Source organism: Eublepharis macularius, chromosome 6, assembly GCF_028583425.1.
Source record: "Eublepharis macularius isolate TG4126 chromosome 6, MPM_Emac_v1.0, whole genome shotgun sequence".
NCBI classification, from domain to species: domain Eukaryota; kingdom Metazoa; phylum Chordata; class Lepidosauria; order Squamata; family Eublepharidae; genus Eublepharis; species Eublepharis macularius.
Window position 1 is genome coordinate 101,431,902 of NC_072795.1, and position 15,578 is coordinate 101,447,479.

Genomic DNA, 15,578 nt, shown 5'->3' on the forward strand with positions numbered 1-15,578 from the left:
AAGTTTCCAAACTTCTGCAAGTCCCACCTCCCAATCCAGCATCTGTCAAGACACTTCCTTGGGAGTAAGCACTATTGAATAACATGGGTATTACAGCAGAGTAGACCTGTTTAGGATTCCTTCCATAGTCTTTTGAGGCTCTCACTTTTTCTGAGTCAAATGGGAAATGTGTACACCCAATGAAACTTTAGTTCCTTCACAGTCCCCCCACATCAACCAATCTAGTTTACTCTTCAGGGTTCTCATCTGAATGCAACATACCCCTTTCCAGCATCTGCCAAAACATTATTAAAAAAAAAATTCAACATCAAGATTAATTCAAGCCTCTTGTCAGCCACTGGTATACTCCATCGTTTCAAAAATAATCCTTCCTGCTCCCTCAATCAAAGGAAAACTTACTAGGAAAACATAGGTCTGTTTGGGCAGGGGGGCGGTTCAGACAGTCTGCCTGCCTGCAGTTGGGCGATGCAGAAGATTGGCAGCGATTAATGTGAGAACGCCCCATTTTGCAGTGGAACACTGAGTTTCAAAAGGAAGGATTTGGATTCACCTCTGATCATGGGAAGAAAACTACAAAGCAGAAGGAAACATAGCAGCAATAGGCAATAGCAAGATGTAAAGGTAATAATATATTGGCACTATAAAAAAAGAAAAAAATGAACATAAAGCAGGATTGTTTTTAACGTCACTACACTGCACTGGTTGGAGAGCTCACTTGCTTGGGAGCCACCCTGTTGTCCTGCTACACTTTTGCCAACCAGTTTCCTGCCATTGCATGTGCCCACTTACACTCACATTCTTTGGGGTCCGTTCTCATGTGTGTGTGTTACTGTGCTTGAGGAAAACCTCAATGGATCGATGATTTAGACTAGGAGGGAGACTAATGGTTGATGCAGTTTTTGGTTAAGTGCAAAAACAGCTACCCTAGAGACTAATTTCCCCACCTCCTTGAAAAGAACAGTGTGTGCATGCGCAGTCACACAACACTCGCCTTCATGCCTTCCCCAAGCATTCTGTGCTGTCTGTAAACACCGAACCCAGTTGTGTGTAGTTAATTCGATGGTTTAGTGGGAGGGCTATGTTCTGTGTGATTTTGGTGCCATTAACTGCAAAACCAGCTGCCCCAAAGAAGCCCTCTTTACAAAGAATAGGTCCAAAACTCATAAAAATGAACAAGACTCATAATTATGAATAAAAATCCCAAGCAGATTAGATCTAAACTAGCAATGGTGCATTTGGAAACCCTGGATTTGAAACTGAAATGGATATTTTCTCCGTGTGCATCCCTAACTACAATAGCATTTCCAACCTTGTTCATAAACCTGCAACTAGTTCCCCTTTCTCCAGGCCATTATGAGAACAAGTTGCTTATAATGGAAGTCTATCATTAGTATGAAGAAGTTATATTAGTACCTACCTACAACCAAAATCCCCTGTTTTCAAATTCCAAGTTTTTAAATCCTGGTTTTTGTCATTTCAGAAGTTTTTTTAAAAGAACTTTTAAGGACCTCTTCAGTGAATTGTGACAATTGTTCTGTTTGTTCCTCAAAAATTCTCTCTTGAGAGAAGTCAACAGAAAGTGTCAGAAATCAATGGAAAAGTTATTCTTCCCACACTCCACATTCCTTTCTGTGTCATAATTGAAAATAAACCCAAATACAGATTTCTTCATTATTTGATGGATGATGGGATTTTTTTTGTAACAGTAAGCAAATTACCTGCCAAAAATTGGATTGAGAGTGTTGGGAACATAATGATCTCTGTCTTCAATAACTTTTTTTCCTACGGTGATTTTAATGTATGGATCACACTGGAAACAAGGAGTAAATATATTGTTAATTAACTGGTACATCTCACATATCATAGACATTATCCACAGTCGTATGGATGTTTATGCTGTGCTGTTTATGCCATCTTAGTCATTCAGTCAGGGCTTTTTTTCTGGGAAAAGAGGTGGTGGAACTCAGTGGGTTGCCCTCAGAGAAAATGGTCACATGGCTGGTGGCCCCACCCCCTGATCTCCAGACAGAGGGGAGTTTAGATTGCCCTCCGTGCTGCTGAATTCCCATAAAATTCCCATTTAAGTAGTGGAGGAACAATCTGAGGTCCTGATATTATGTAGCTTCCTGTGTGCAGTATATCCCTAGTATTTGCAAATGTTTGCTACTTCAGTGTGTTAATGTGCAAAGAGCTTTGCTACCTTTATCTCATCTTTCCCACAATACCAGTGTGAAACAAATATTGTTGCCATTTTATGGCAACTGAGAGTGATAATGGCTTGATCAGAGTTTGAATTCGGATTCTTAGGCGAAAGTTTGCATTCTATCTGTCATAATCATAGTATTAAACATCTTAATTTTTTCTATAAAGTATTTTGGTGCTAATAACTTTACATTTTCCCATCCCATTCCACTAAATTTCTATTATTATTTATCCTACCAAGTTCCTAATTCAAGATCCCAGACCAAACATGGGCTCGCCTCCAACCTCTGAACCAAAATAGCTCTAATCTAAAATATATCCTGGACACTTCAGCTCACCAGCCCGTTGTTATCTTTAGGTTGGAGATCTAAGCCTCGAGCAATATAAATCCGTAAAACACATTCTTGAGGCCCACTGTCTGGAAGTTCACGGAACTGTCTAGGAGGAGATGGTACAGTAGGATCATCTGGTAATGGGTAGATTCTAAAGGAACCCTAAGAAATAAAAAGAAATATTCAAGTTGAAACCAAATAAGACATTTCACTAGGTTATTAGCTACCTTTTCTGCTTGGAATGCTATTCAGAACAGTACTGCAATTAAGTTTAGTTTAAAGACCCCTGAACAAATTACACACTGCTGAGTCCAGTAACTTTTTTGACAGTTTCACACACATGAACAGATTCTTAATTTAAGTCTCTATGTGTTATTTTATGTCACTTTACTTACCTTATTTCTTCAGCACTAGAATTCATTTGTATAAGAGTTTCTTATCCAGGAAGCATTTCTTTCCATATATTACTTTGAGACTATCTTTTAAACTATGTCCTTGATCCAGTGCAGGTCGTGTGTTTAAAGCTATGGAACAACATTCAGAGCCTTCTTTTCTACAGCTAACAATAGATAAGGTTTGTCTTAGCTCAAAAGGCATTTCCACCCCTATGAGGGCTGTATGTGCTGCAGTCAATTTCTTCCCAGTTATCTTCCCAAACCCACACTTCCAGAAAAACTGCTCTAGAAAGTTTCTGAACTCACTGGAGCCAGTTTTTGAAGGGTGGAGGGTGGGGACAAAAGTTCCTATAGCCAAGCAGAAAAGCTACGTCTATAAAATACTGGTGTATACACATGGATTTATGATTTGAATCATATGAAACATAATAATCCATACTCTCACTAGGAAGGTCAATTTACTCAAATAAATCAGTATGGTTTTCCTAATAATAATAGTAAATAATTTAACCGCCTAATACTGCCTAACAGTATAATTTAAGGGGTTTTTTTTTACCTTAAATTCCCCTACAACTGTAGGGTCATCATTTTCTTCAGATTTGCCCCGAAGCAGCTTGAAAGTATCACAAAAGTCTGTTAGATGCCTAAATTCAGGCACATTCTCCAGTTCACAGTTGTACACCTTCAAACAAAATGTAAGTAAAATTAGAAAAGTACTAAACAAAAATCAGATACAGGCTTTGATAAATTTAAAACATTTGCAAGTGCCCCTAGTTATTAACATTAAAAGGGCATTTGCAAAGAGAAAATTACATTTTTAAATGACTACTAGTGGAGAACTTTGACATTTGGCTAACATTATAAAATTCATACTGTCTGCAAGAATAAACCAGTCAGTAGTGATGCTCTTTGGTGACTTTGCCTTATGATTTTCATGTGGAGAAATGTTCATAGCACTTGTGAAAAAAGAGAAAGTCACTGTGAATCAGAGTAAATTGCAGTTTTCTAATATTTTCTCTCATGAGATACATTTGCAGTTTTTCACATGGCAGTAATTTTCAAAATATACACACAAATAAAGACAGGTTAAGTATCCAGGTGGAGACCATGTTCATAAAAAAGGCAAGAATGAGTTGGTCTCTCCAAGTAAAGAAAAGTGAATTAAAGATAGATTAAAAAAAAAAAAGTTAAAAGTGTCCCCCCTAGACAAATACCTTTAATGTTTCATATCCTTTCTGAAGGTATTGTCCACATTTTTCAGTATCTCCTATCGAAGCATAAAATTTGCTCCACCAGTCTACAATTTCTTCTTCCTAAGGATTGATAACACACACACACAAACAAATGTTTAGTAACAACAACAAAGTCTACAATGATTTAGCTATCGGTCATGTTGGCCAAGCAATTCGGGTGTTAAACGTGCACCAACTCTATGGAAATCACAGTGAGTAGATCAAAATATATCACGTATTGGGGCATATACTGCCGATTAGCTGCTTAGTAGATCAGGTTCCAAAGGATTCAGGAACTCAAATAAATCCACTGAGCATTCAGTGGCTCCCTTGGTTCCAGAAATCAATTGCACGGCCAAGGAAGATTCTGTGCTGCAGATCTATCAAACCCTCTTTCTCCTTCTCCAGAGCCTCCAGGACAAGCTCAGAGTCACCCAATGAAACCTGAAAACATTCTAGTATGAGGTGAGCTTTCCCGGTATAGAGTTCCACATCCTACTATATAAAAGGCTAAGCATGTTTCAGACAACTCACTTCCTACCCTGGTGGGCCCTTGGAGGGAAGCCCAGAAGAGGCAGCCTCTCCCTCCGAGACTGGATCCCAGCGGGAAGCCCAGGCAGGGATCAGGAGTGGAGCAGGCGGCAATGCCTGCCCCCCACCTTCACCCAGCTGGGATCAGGAATGGCTTACACTAAAGTAGAATACTACACATGAAGGAATCAATAGATTTACAAATGTTATAAGGTAATAAATACAATGAAAGAATCAATGAATATTTACTCAATGAAAAACACGTATGTTTTTCCGGCCGGGATCAGTCATGGAAGAGGAGGCAATGCACGCCTACCTGCCTTCCCCTTTCTAGAACCCATTGTATTTTTTCTCACAATGGGCTTTGTTACTAGTAAATGTTTCCCTGCTCCTGGTGTCAGCAAGAGCTCCTCCTGGGGGCAACTCAGTAGAAGTAACCTGTGAGACATTTTTCTCTGAAAACGTTCTTCTGGGGAAAAATATTTAGAGGGACAGTAGCTTGAAGGGGCAGCTAGAAACAGAGAAAAGTTATGTATGCATGCATACATGCCACTTTACAATTTCATACTGTCACATTGCTCTTTCCCATTGGGTACATCTATAGCTGCTTTTATTGAAAGAACTGGGCCACGGTTGTGAGTTATCAGGGCTGCAGCTAAAATAAAGCCTTTGGGTTCAGCTCCGTTCCGGAGTACAGGTTTGCTTCACTTGGAAATATGGCAGTGAAGAAGGCTGGCTATTGCCCTGATTTGCATGCAACATCTACATCTGCTACGCATGAAACATCTTTTACACGTCCTGATCTTCTTTCGGGAGTCTCAGAGATGTCCAGACAGTTTCCCATCATTGACTTGGTTGAGACCTGCTTAGTTCTGGCTAAGTAATGGCACTGCCCTCTATTTTAGAACAATATCTTTATGAAAACAAGTATAATAGCACTTGCAGGTGCTCCATTGTGTACAACAAGTAACTTTCATTCACTCGAGTTGAGGGAAAGCTACAAGCTCACATCTGAAGCTGTCAAACATTTAAGATAAATGAAAAAAACCCCTCTGATGTCAAAAACCCACAAGGAATTATTTGGATCAAAGAAAATGAAATGTCTAAATAAATATCATTACACATAATAGATGTATTTACCTTTTCCGTCAGCTGCTCAGAAAGGTACAAAGAAAGAAAAGAAATAAAATCAAAGAAGAAAGATTAGTATCCAAACATCCTTAATAAAAAGTATACAAAAGAAAACTTGTGATTTTTCCAATGGATTTCACCCACCCCCAACAGAATTATCACAAGGACCCATGCTGATTTTTATCCCATAGTCATAGAATTCACTGAAGTTTTTTTTCAGGATCTCCAAGTTCAGGATTTCCAAGAAATGAAAAATTGGATGAAGCTCTATTCCTGGCGAAAGGACTGCTTCCACATGGAGACATCTCTTCACCTGGAGGGTAGGAAGGGAAAGTCCATACAATTTTGGACTAATTCTGAGCATGACTCATGAGCTTTAAACTGGATTAAAAATTCTCCTGATTAAAAATCAAAAATTCACCGTGGACACTCCACATGCAGCCACTATAGGCAGGGGGCAGAGCTAATAAATTTAAGTTATTACATTTTTATGTTATGTTTCCTTCCATCAGTGGGCCAAGCTACAAGTGACGAATGACACTTGAACGGCAAGTGAACAGACTCGTATGCATTCCTCCCTGTTCACTTGCACTCCACTTGCCCTCCCCTCGGTCACTACGTGATCGAGGGGAGCGCAAGTGAACAGGTTCCTACTAGATTAAGGTTCCTACTAGATCAAACCAAAGATCCATCTAGACCAGCATTCTGTGCCCAACAGTGGCCAGACAAATGTCTCCTGTAGGCGTAACAAGAAAGCTTTCTAAAAGAATCACTCCTCCCTGCTGCTGTTCCTAGCACTTGGTCTTCAGAGCATTCAAAATATTTGCCCTCTGGTTGTTCAGTGTTGTAATTATGTGAATGTGGAGGTGGGAAGGGGATTGAGCCACAAAATCCATTTCTTTTACAGTCCTTAGCGGGTGGGAAATATTGAGAAAATAGACCATGAACATTTTCTGTCTTTACCAGAATACCAAATGCAGTAAAATTCAAGTTCTTTTTTTTCCTGTTACAGCTTTCAAGGATTTTTTTCAAACAATATTTTAACAAGAATACTTGGAATTATAAATAAATAAATAAATGTGTTGTATAAGCCCTTGAACAAATTGCTCCATAAAACAACAACTATAATCTATAATTGAAAATGCTGCAAGTGATAGAACCCACAAACAATTTTTGTGCATGGAAAGCCAATAATGAAGCTACCATATAGCAGTTAGAGATTTTGGAGAAAAATGTTCACATAAAAGACCAGGACTAAATTTCTTATTGTTAACAGAGCCCCGTGTGAACCACCACTACATGTATGGAGTAGGGGTATGCACTTAGGGTTTCCAATACAGGTTTTTAACCCTAATTGGCCCAATTTGGAAAGATTTGGGGTTCCTGAATTGGCTCCAGCATTGCTGAGCCAATTTGGGAATTCCGAAGCAAAGCTTTCCAAAGCAATTTGTATCACTTCAGGAAGTTTCAGGCAAAGAGCAACACATTTCTTGCCACTTGCAAGTGGCAAGAAAAGTGTTGCTTTCAAAATGCTGGCCACTTTACAGCTGATGGGAGGAGATTGTCCTCTCATCAGCTGAAAAAAGCCCTTTAAATGCTGGCTGCTTTTTTCAGCAGATAGGAGGAGGATTCCCCTCTTATCAGCTGAAAAAAGCATTTTAAACATCAGCTGCTTTTTTCAGTGGAGAGGAGGGGGATTCCCCTCTCATCAGCTGAAAAAAGTTGTTTAAATGCCGGGCTTGAAATGGCAAGAAAAGTGCTGCTTTGAGCTTCAGTGTGCTCTGTAAAGATTCCCAAATCTTTACAGAGCATACTGAAGCATTTAAACACCTAAATTCCGAAGCAGCTTGAGTGTTATCCCAAATTGTTTTTCCGCTTTGGGTAAACCCCAAACAGGAAACCTGAATATTTTTTGGTTCCCCCCCCCCTTAGTACAAAGCCCCTGTGAATGCAGATACCCCTCTTCTCAATGGACACTACTGCTCAGCATATACTTCACTTTATATCAAGGTTAAATTTAGTTCTCAAATTACAGTTATGCTTTCAGTTGGAACTTTTTCTTCTCCAAAACCTCCTTACAGAAAATCCAAAAGAGAACCATAAGTTGAGTGATCAAAGCACAATTAAGGTCCCATGTGCATCAAGCTCATGCATTTTCTTCATACATACATACATGCACAGTTGTTGAAGTCATTTTGCTGACTGCTGTTGACATACTGCTTAAGCACTAGAAATTGGAATGTAGTTTATGAAACATCTACATGTATTATTTAGTTCTTTCCAAACAGTAATATGGACCGCCCCGCCCCCCACAACAAGCCTTTATTTCACATTTGGCTACTACAAAATTGGGATATTAGATTTTAAAATGATGCTCAACTTTGAATTAAACTGTACAGTAGTACTTTGAATATCTGTTCAAAATTTTAAATCTTGAGCCTCAAATTCCCTACATTATTGAGTGACATTTCCAAGACCTATTACGTACAGATCTTTCACACTTCATGTTTTTGTTCAGATAACAAAGGGGAAATTCCGTCTAATATACAAGAGTATGAGTAACAAAAGCTCTCTGCACCAAGTAGTTGTAGCCACAAGTACTGCTGCAAGCCTAGAACACGCTTAAAAGGCAGATGTTGCTAAGAACAAAGGTAACAAAAGTAACAGGAATACAGTGCAGGATGCACTGATGCAGGATACCTATGTTCCAGTAAGCCAAACACAACCTGCCAGCCGTGTATGGCCGCCTCGATAAATCGTTCGTTTTTTCTGGCTCATGGGGATTTAAAATAGCAGAGTGGGTAGGTTGGAGCACCAAATAGGGCCCCAACCTACCCTTCCTTTCCAGAGGCCTTTTTCTGACAGAAGCCAGGTTCTCATGATGAGTTCTGTAAAGAATCCTAAGGTGAACACATCCAATATAATCATGATAGAAAAAGTCTAATCTGATGAGCTTTCTCTATCATTCTCTGTGGTAAAAGCTTTCTTGTCAATGCATCCCGATGTGATCAGATTTATATTTAGTCTTTATCTGATTAGGCTTCACTTTTTATAGTTTTTCAATGATCTGGTGAAATATATCTCTCATCACATTCACAAGAAAATAACACTATGGAAAAATCACCTATAATAAATCATGGTATAAATTCGTATCTTGAAGTATTTTCTGAATTCCACAGTCAGTCCGTATGACATAAAAGGGTTCCTTATATTGCCTCAGAAATTTGATTAATCTATCCTAGTATTCAGAGTAGCAAAGACTTCCCCAAGATCTCTGGAAGAAGTCTTTCGTAGCCCTACTAGCCAAAATAACTTTAATTGAATATGGGTTTACACTCCCCTTAAAGAAGCAGGTTCATAGCTTATAAGTGCTCCTGGATTCAAGCCTCCCGTTGGATAAATCGATGGCAAGGGTGGCTGGGGTGCCTTTCACTAGCTTTGTGTGGTGAGACAGCTGTGGCCCACCTCAGGTGGGAAAGATCTTGCCACCATGGTCCATGGCCTGGTACACCTAGATTAGATTACTGGAGTGGGCCATAGGGACCATATCATTCCAGTCTTGTTCCATGTACATTGGCTTCCAATTTGCTTCTGAACCCAATTCAAATTGCTGGTAATGTCCTTGAAAGTCCTATATGACATGGAGCCAGTGTACCTGAACACCACCACTATGGTCATCTTTGGAGGCCCTGCTTTGGGTGATCCCACCATGTGAGTCAAGTCAGGTTGCAACCCAAGAAACAGCCTTCTTAGTCATGGTGCCAAAACTTTGGATCTCATTCCACAGGGAGAATAGTTGGTTGCTCTCTATTGTTGTCTTCCTTAGTTGTATTATGTGTGTTTGTGTTTATGTTTTATTGAATTGTTTGATTACTTTATATATACTTTATTTTAAATGCTGTTTTAATGTCTCAAAAGTTTTAATGGTGAAACTTTTTCAACACCTTGGGGACCCTATTTGGTTGGAAAGGTGGCCTAAAATTTTTAAAATAAATATGCCAAGGCCTGAGCCTGTGACCAAAATGTAATGCTTGTGGTCTACTACTTAGGTATGACTCAATTTGTGATATGCTGACTCATGATCTGGGTATCAGACAAAAAGTAAAGTTTCAAGAAACTCACAAGAGGTCACTGATCACAAGTAACCAGATTAATTCAATGTCAGATTAGAATATGACCAGGCTAGGCCAAGTATGGGTTATTAAAATTAGAAGCATTTGGATTTCTAATTTCCTTAAATCTGACATAGGATGGGATACAGAAACAGAGCAGCATAAGAGACTGATTGTCATTCCTTTGATAAACTGAATTAATATCAGAATGGCATTTTTCATTCTGAAGACATGTGAACGCATCTATGTATAATACCAATGTCAGCATTATTCTAAAACAGAAAATTAATGTTTGTGATTTTGCATAAAAATATTTCAAAACTCAGTTTAATAAATTTACTTTTCTTCCTTTTATAAATATCAGAACATCATTGGAAGCTACAGTGGTAAGCAATTTGCTATAAACTTCCCCTTTTGTCTTTAAAGTATCCTACTAGGTAATGATATACGCTTGAGAAAATGATATTATTGCTTGTGGTTGAGTCATTTGCAGCCATCCTTATCATAATGCAATCTCCAGGCAAAACAGGAATTTACTAGGTAAAATATGAGAATGTTATCTTTTGACAGTGATTTGCCAGATATTACTAGATAGTGGTAAGAAGTGATAGTTTCCTTTAGTTATCTATATTCAAACTGGAAAATGACTGAACAAGTTATTTGCTACAAAACATGGACTTCCATAGTTTACTTTAGCATCAGTTGATGTGTTTACAAGAACACAACATTTATTCATCTAATTGGCCCTCTCCATATGGTACTACTAAAGGGCAGCTATACTACATCAAAGTCTAAATGGGATGACAGAGAAAGGGAGGGTGGGTCTCAAAGCATGTCAAACGGTTTTAGACAATCTGTAATGGGAAAGAGAAAACAGATAAACCCCAGCTGAAAAATAGTAACTCTTCTGATATGGTAAGACTGGCAAATGAGCCTCAGATACTCTCATCATTTATTGGCACAAACGAAAAAAAATGCATGAAGTATCAATAATTGAATGCATGTTTGCCTTTGATGAATAATGCAAATTAGTTAGTGTTGTCATGGCAATGTTCAATTTTCTGCATATTTCTAGACAATTAGTGCATCTCAAATTCTCCCCAGTGCAAGTCAGATTCACTTAAATTTCCATCACATTAATCTCAGTCCAAGTAATCTACTCAACTTGTCAGGTATCTTGAGAAAATACCAAGTAGTTCTTCATGCACTGCTTCTCTGCAGTGAGCATTCATTTCAACGGCATGTTGAAATGAATTCAATTTGTACACCATAAATTTAATCAACTCTATTAAATATTTCAGATTTTGAATTTCAAGACCTAATCTAATTGCCAGTGAACAAAATACAGATCAAATATTATTCATCAAATTATTCACTGAATCATTTTGAGCAGCAAATATGTTCTAAAGCTGCTGGCAACCAATTCAAGAAAAGCATAAAATATGCAGGAAAGAACTGATAAAACAAAATGTGAATATTTGAAAGATGATCAAGACATTTTTCTCTGCAGGGCAGAAATTATGTTTATTTGTTAATTGTTATTGCCAAAGCACCCACCAACTTTTGCAGACACTTTGGCTAGTTAGATTTCTGTTTGCAAAAGTTGTATGCTAAAAAGCATGTGATCCAGCCATGAAAATACGAAAGAGCCAAGTTGCAAATGTTCGCGATTACCTGTGCTGCAAGAAGGGGTTGGGTGTCTTCCACATCAATGATCACATCTCTACGAGGAGCAGCGGACAGGAGACTAACTGTAAATCAAACATTCTATGAAGCTTGAAAATTCATGAAAATAAATCCATATTTGTAAATCTTTTTCAGTCTAAATTTTTGCTTTCATTTTCCCCATTTCCTTCTACTGAGCCTTTATTCAGACAGCTACCCCATTTAAAAAACCTTACTGATTTAACATTTCAGTAATATGAATTAACCAAATTAAATCTGCTTGTGAACAAAGCCATACTTCTGAAAAACAGAGTATACTTCCCTAATTTTTCTATGTTACGCATCACATCTTAGAAATTTCCTAATGTGTGATATGCCTCTTCTAAGATGGTGCCTTCCACCGGTGGTATCCATTTATTAATTACTGGAATCAAACACAAAGATCATAAAGTGGGGGTCTGGGCAGATGTCTGCCTGCTATTCCCGCGTTCCAATTGGTATCGTTAACCCAGAGAGTACCAAAGGAATGGAAAAGGTGACAGGAGGGCCATGAGCCCCCATGGATCAGTGCTTCCATGTGGAATACTGGTCTGGGGAGATGGGAGCGCACATGTAGGGGTGAGAGCATGTGCCAGATTTCTTGCAGTACTTGCCGGTTAATAGTCCCAGGGTCCTCTGCTATACCTGGGCAGTGGAAGCTGCTGCCGGAGCATCATACATATAGCCAGAAGCTTGATAACCATCATGGGTTGCATCACCTGCTGGCCTCCTCTTTGGTGCAGGCACCAAAACTACATCTGCAGCTGGCTGCAGGCACCGAAACTGCATCTGCAAGTCCGGTGGACTTGGTTGAAAGTGGCATGGTCTGCTAGTTCATCCGATGGATATGGGATCAGGAGGTATGGGAGGAGTGGGTAGCTCTGGTCACCTGCTCAGGTAGGGAAGTCATCAAATAGCGCCCCTTTCCCATGGCAGCCCCCCAGGCCACCTATCCAGTAGCCAGCCCTTGCCTCCCAACCGCATGGCAAGGAGGTGGTTCAGGCTGCAAAGTTCTGGGCATCATGGATGCTCCTGCAGAACTTGACCACCAGATGCCCTGGTGGTCACATGACACCTGGATGTTGATATTGTAGAAGCAGTGGTGGTTCCAGTAGACCTGAGGCTCCTCGCAGGGAGCACAGAGAGCATCACGTGTGCAGTCCACTGCACTCATAAGATTTGGAAACTCTGCAAGGGAGGCAGACCTGGTCGGAATGAGGGCTAGTGCAGCCTTCTCCATGGGGAAGCACACGTGCTCCTGGAGGCAGCCCAGTATGGCATCTTGGAAGCCATGGACACAACAGCTCACTGAGGACTGGGAAACCTCCAGGACCTCAGCCACTATACCTTGGAAGGATCCAATGGCCAGGAGGTGAAGGGAGAGCAGCACCTTTTGCAGGACAGGGATGGCCTTGAGGGCTGCCCAAGTTCTTCACAGCCCAAGCTCCTCACAGAGGTCCTGGGATAGCTGCCCTATCCAGGTAGAAACTATCCAGGCAGGTGGTGTCCAGGATCTGGAGGATGCAGATGCACTCCTGATTCACCTTGCCTGGCCCCTCCTCTGGTGCTGACAGACCACCCAAACTAACAGTGCAGGCAGGAGATGGACCAGGTGGACCCTTAAGCTCAATGGCAGCATGAACAGGGACCAGACAAGGGCTGCTGATATGGAGGCCACAGGGTAGGGGCCATGTTAGTGGGGAAATGGGGGGGCACCCTGCATCCCACTTGGTGCAGCCCCCATTACTTACCAATGTCCCCCAGACCAGCAACCTGAGGACTGCAAGAGGTGTCCAGCTGCTCAATGTTCATCCTGGGTTTTGCTGCCCTGGTTCAGAGGGGAGTGACTTTCTCATGGGGGTCTCCCATGCTATGTAGCCTCATCTCCACATTCCTCTGTGTGGGGGCAGCATGGCTACAGAGAGCTCTGGAAAGTGAAGCAGCCAGTGACAACTGAACTGGACTGAGGCTGAGAGGGCGTTCCTGTACTGTCTGGTGGTGAGCTACACCAACAACACCCTTGCCACAGCTGACGGGTGTTTTGGTGCCTGGTGGTGGAGCTGGTGTCAGCCCTGGAGCATGCTACACAGACAGAGCAATCCACCATGAAGCACCAGAATGACTACTTTGGGCCAGCTTGGAAGTGTGTGTGCGCCCTCTTGGCTGGGGGTGCCCTATACAAGTGGGCATTGTAGGAAGGTTTGCCCAGGGTGAAGGCAAGCATGAATGTTTAAATTGTGATCACATCTTTTGTGGTGGACTGCCTCGTCATCAGGGTCCTGCCCCGTGAGACCATGACCAAGGGGAGTGGTGCCACATGGGGCAGGCTGGAGGCCTGGGGACAGGCCTCGGCTTCCCTCGCAGGCCACTAGCACCCTTGCTTCACTCACACAGGTTAATCACTCAGCATGCATGCCACTCCACAATCTTCAAGTGTAATGGGTGGAGAGGATGCAGGGAAAGGGGGCACCTTGCCATGGACCCCATGCTTAGCCCCTCCCAGGGTGAGGAGGGGAGCCAGGAGGAGACAGAACTGGGCGATGTGGTGGGCAAGCCCAGCACCAGGGTGGGCACACGGAAAGAGGTGGAGATGAGGGGAAAGCAGCAGGGAAGGTCCAAGCACCCGGTTTCTGCCCCACAGGGACCTGCCTTCTGGTGATCTCTGCTGAAGCAGTGGCACATCTCCGAGCCATGACCCTCTCTTGACTTGCTGTGATGGTGGGAACAGCTGTCCTCCAGACTCTTGGTGTCGATGGGTCCTCAAAGCTAGCAACCACAGGGGATCTCATGTTGCAGGCAGACTCTACATCCTCCAAGAGGGGACAGGGTGATACAGCCAGGGAACATGGAGGAGGCCCACAGGCTAGCAGGGTTGGCAGTCTACTGTGGGCTCCAGACAGGACAGCATGTGGGGATGCAGCTGGAGACCCATCATGAGTGGAGAGAGGCTGTGTCCCAGGGCAATGAATGCATGGGTGGCCTACCCGCATCTGCAGTTGCATCTGCGGACTGCCTGGGGGATCTGCTGGCTGTGACATGCAAGGGCCAGGCCTGCACTGAGGGGCTGGTTGGATAGCTCACAGCTGTGGCTCATGACCAGCCTCCCTCTCATCCCGCTGACTGAGGGAGGGCCTAGGGTACACCACAGAGTCACCCCCAGTGATATAGCAGAGCATCCAGGAGCCCCCTATACCTGAGCACCACTCGCCCCCAGGTGGGTTGCATCCTCCTCCCTGTACACTGGGGGTGTTGCATCCCCTGGCCCCTCCTGCACTGTGCTCTGGGGCTGCCCCAGCTGGGTCCCCCAGTGATTCCTTCCCCAGCAGAGAAGCAGCCACCCCACACACCCCTCACAGAAGGCTGCTCCTCTGAGGTGGGGTGTGCACCCTGCCTGCTGCTCAGTGAGGCAACTCCCCCTGCCTGTGTGCATGGCACTTCCTGGGATGGGTGGTACCTCCTGGGATGAGTGCCTCCTCAGGCCATGGCACTCGTGCTTATGGGAGGGGGGTTCTCCCCAAGGGCCTGCTGTCCTCAGGAGGGAGGTATTGCCAGGTGCTGCCAGTGGATATGCCTGCAAGGGGCAAATGACAGTCCAGTAGGCCCCAACAAGGGGCTTAGGAGCCCACTCCCACAGCATTGGGGCTGTCCCCTAGATGGCTCCCCCCCAGCTGGGTGCCTGGATGAGGGTACCATATCCTTGGGGGCATGTGGTCCCTGCCTGCCTGCTCTCTGGCAGGGGTGGGGATGGAGGTGTCAATGGCCAGCAGGGATTGCACCCTGCCATTGGCTGCACCTTTGCTTGCCATTTGTAGACCTGTCATGGGGGTGGTCTGCAATTGGGGGATGCTGGGAAGTTTGTCAGGGGAACAACAGGGCATGAGCCTCCTGCTGCGGCCTCACTGTGCTCTGGGTCTGCCCCAGCTAGGTCCCTCTCAGCCG

General features: G+C 42.8%; 1 protein-coding gene across 2 annotated transcripts in view; it reads right to left on the bottom strand.

Annotated features, from left to right (window-relative positions):
* MYOF (myoferlin) overlaps positions 1-15,578 on the bottom strand; it is a 128,285-nt gene that overhangs the window by 13,972 nt on the left and 98,735 nt on the right. For both annotated transcript variants that reach the window (XM_054982375.1, XM_054982374.1), the window contains 6 exons: positions 11,610-11,686; positions 5,833-5,844; positions 4,144-4,242; positions 3,486-3,611; positions 2,541-2,696; positions 1,719-1,810 (listed from right to left, as the gene is read on the bottom strand). In XM_054982375.1, coding sequence (XP_054838350.1) covers positions 1,719-1,810; positions 2,541-2,696; positions 3,486-3,611; positions 4,144-4,242; positions 5,833-5,844; positions 11,610-11,686 — 562 coding nt within the window. The remainder of the gene's footprint in view (positions 1-1,718; positions 1,811-2,540; positions 2,697-3,485; positions 3,612-4,143; positions 4,243-5,832; positions 5,845-11,609; positions 11,687-15,578) is intronic.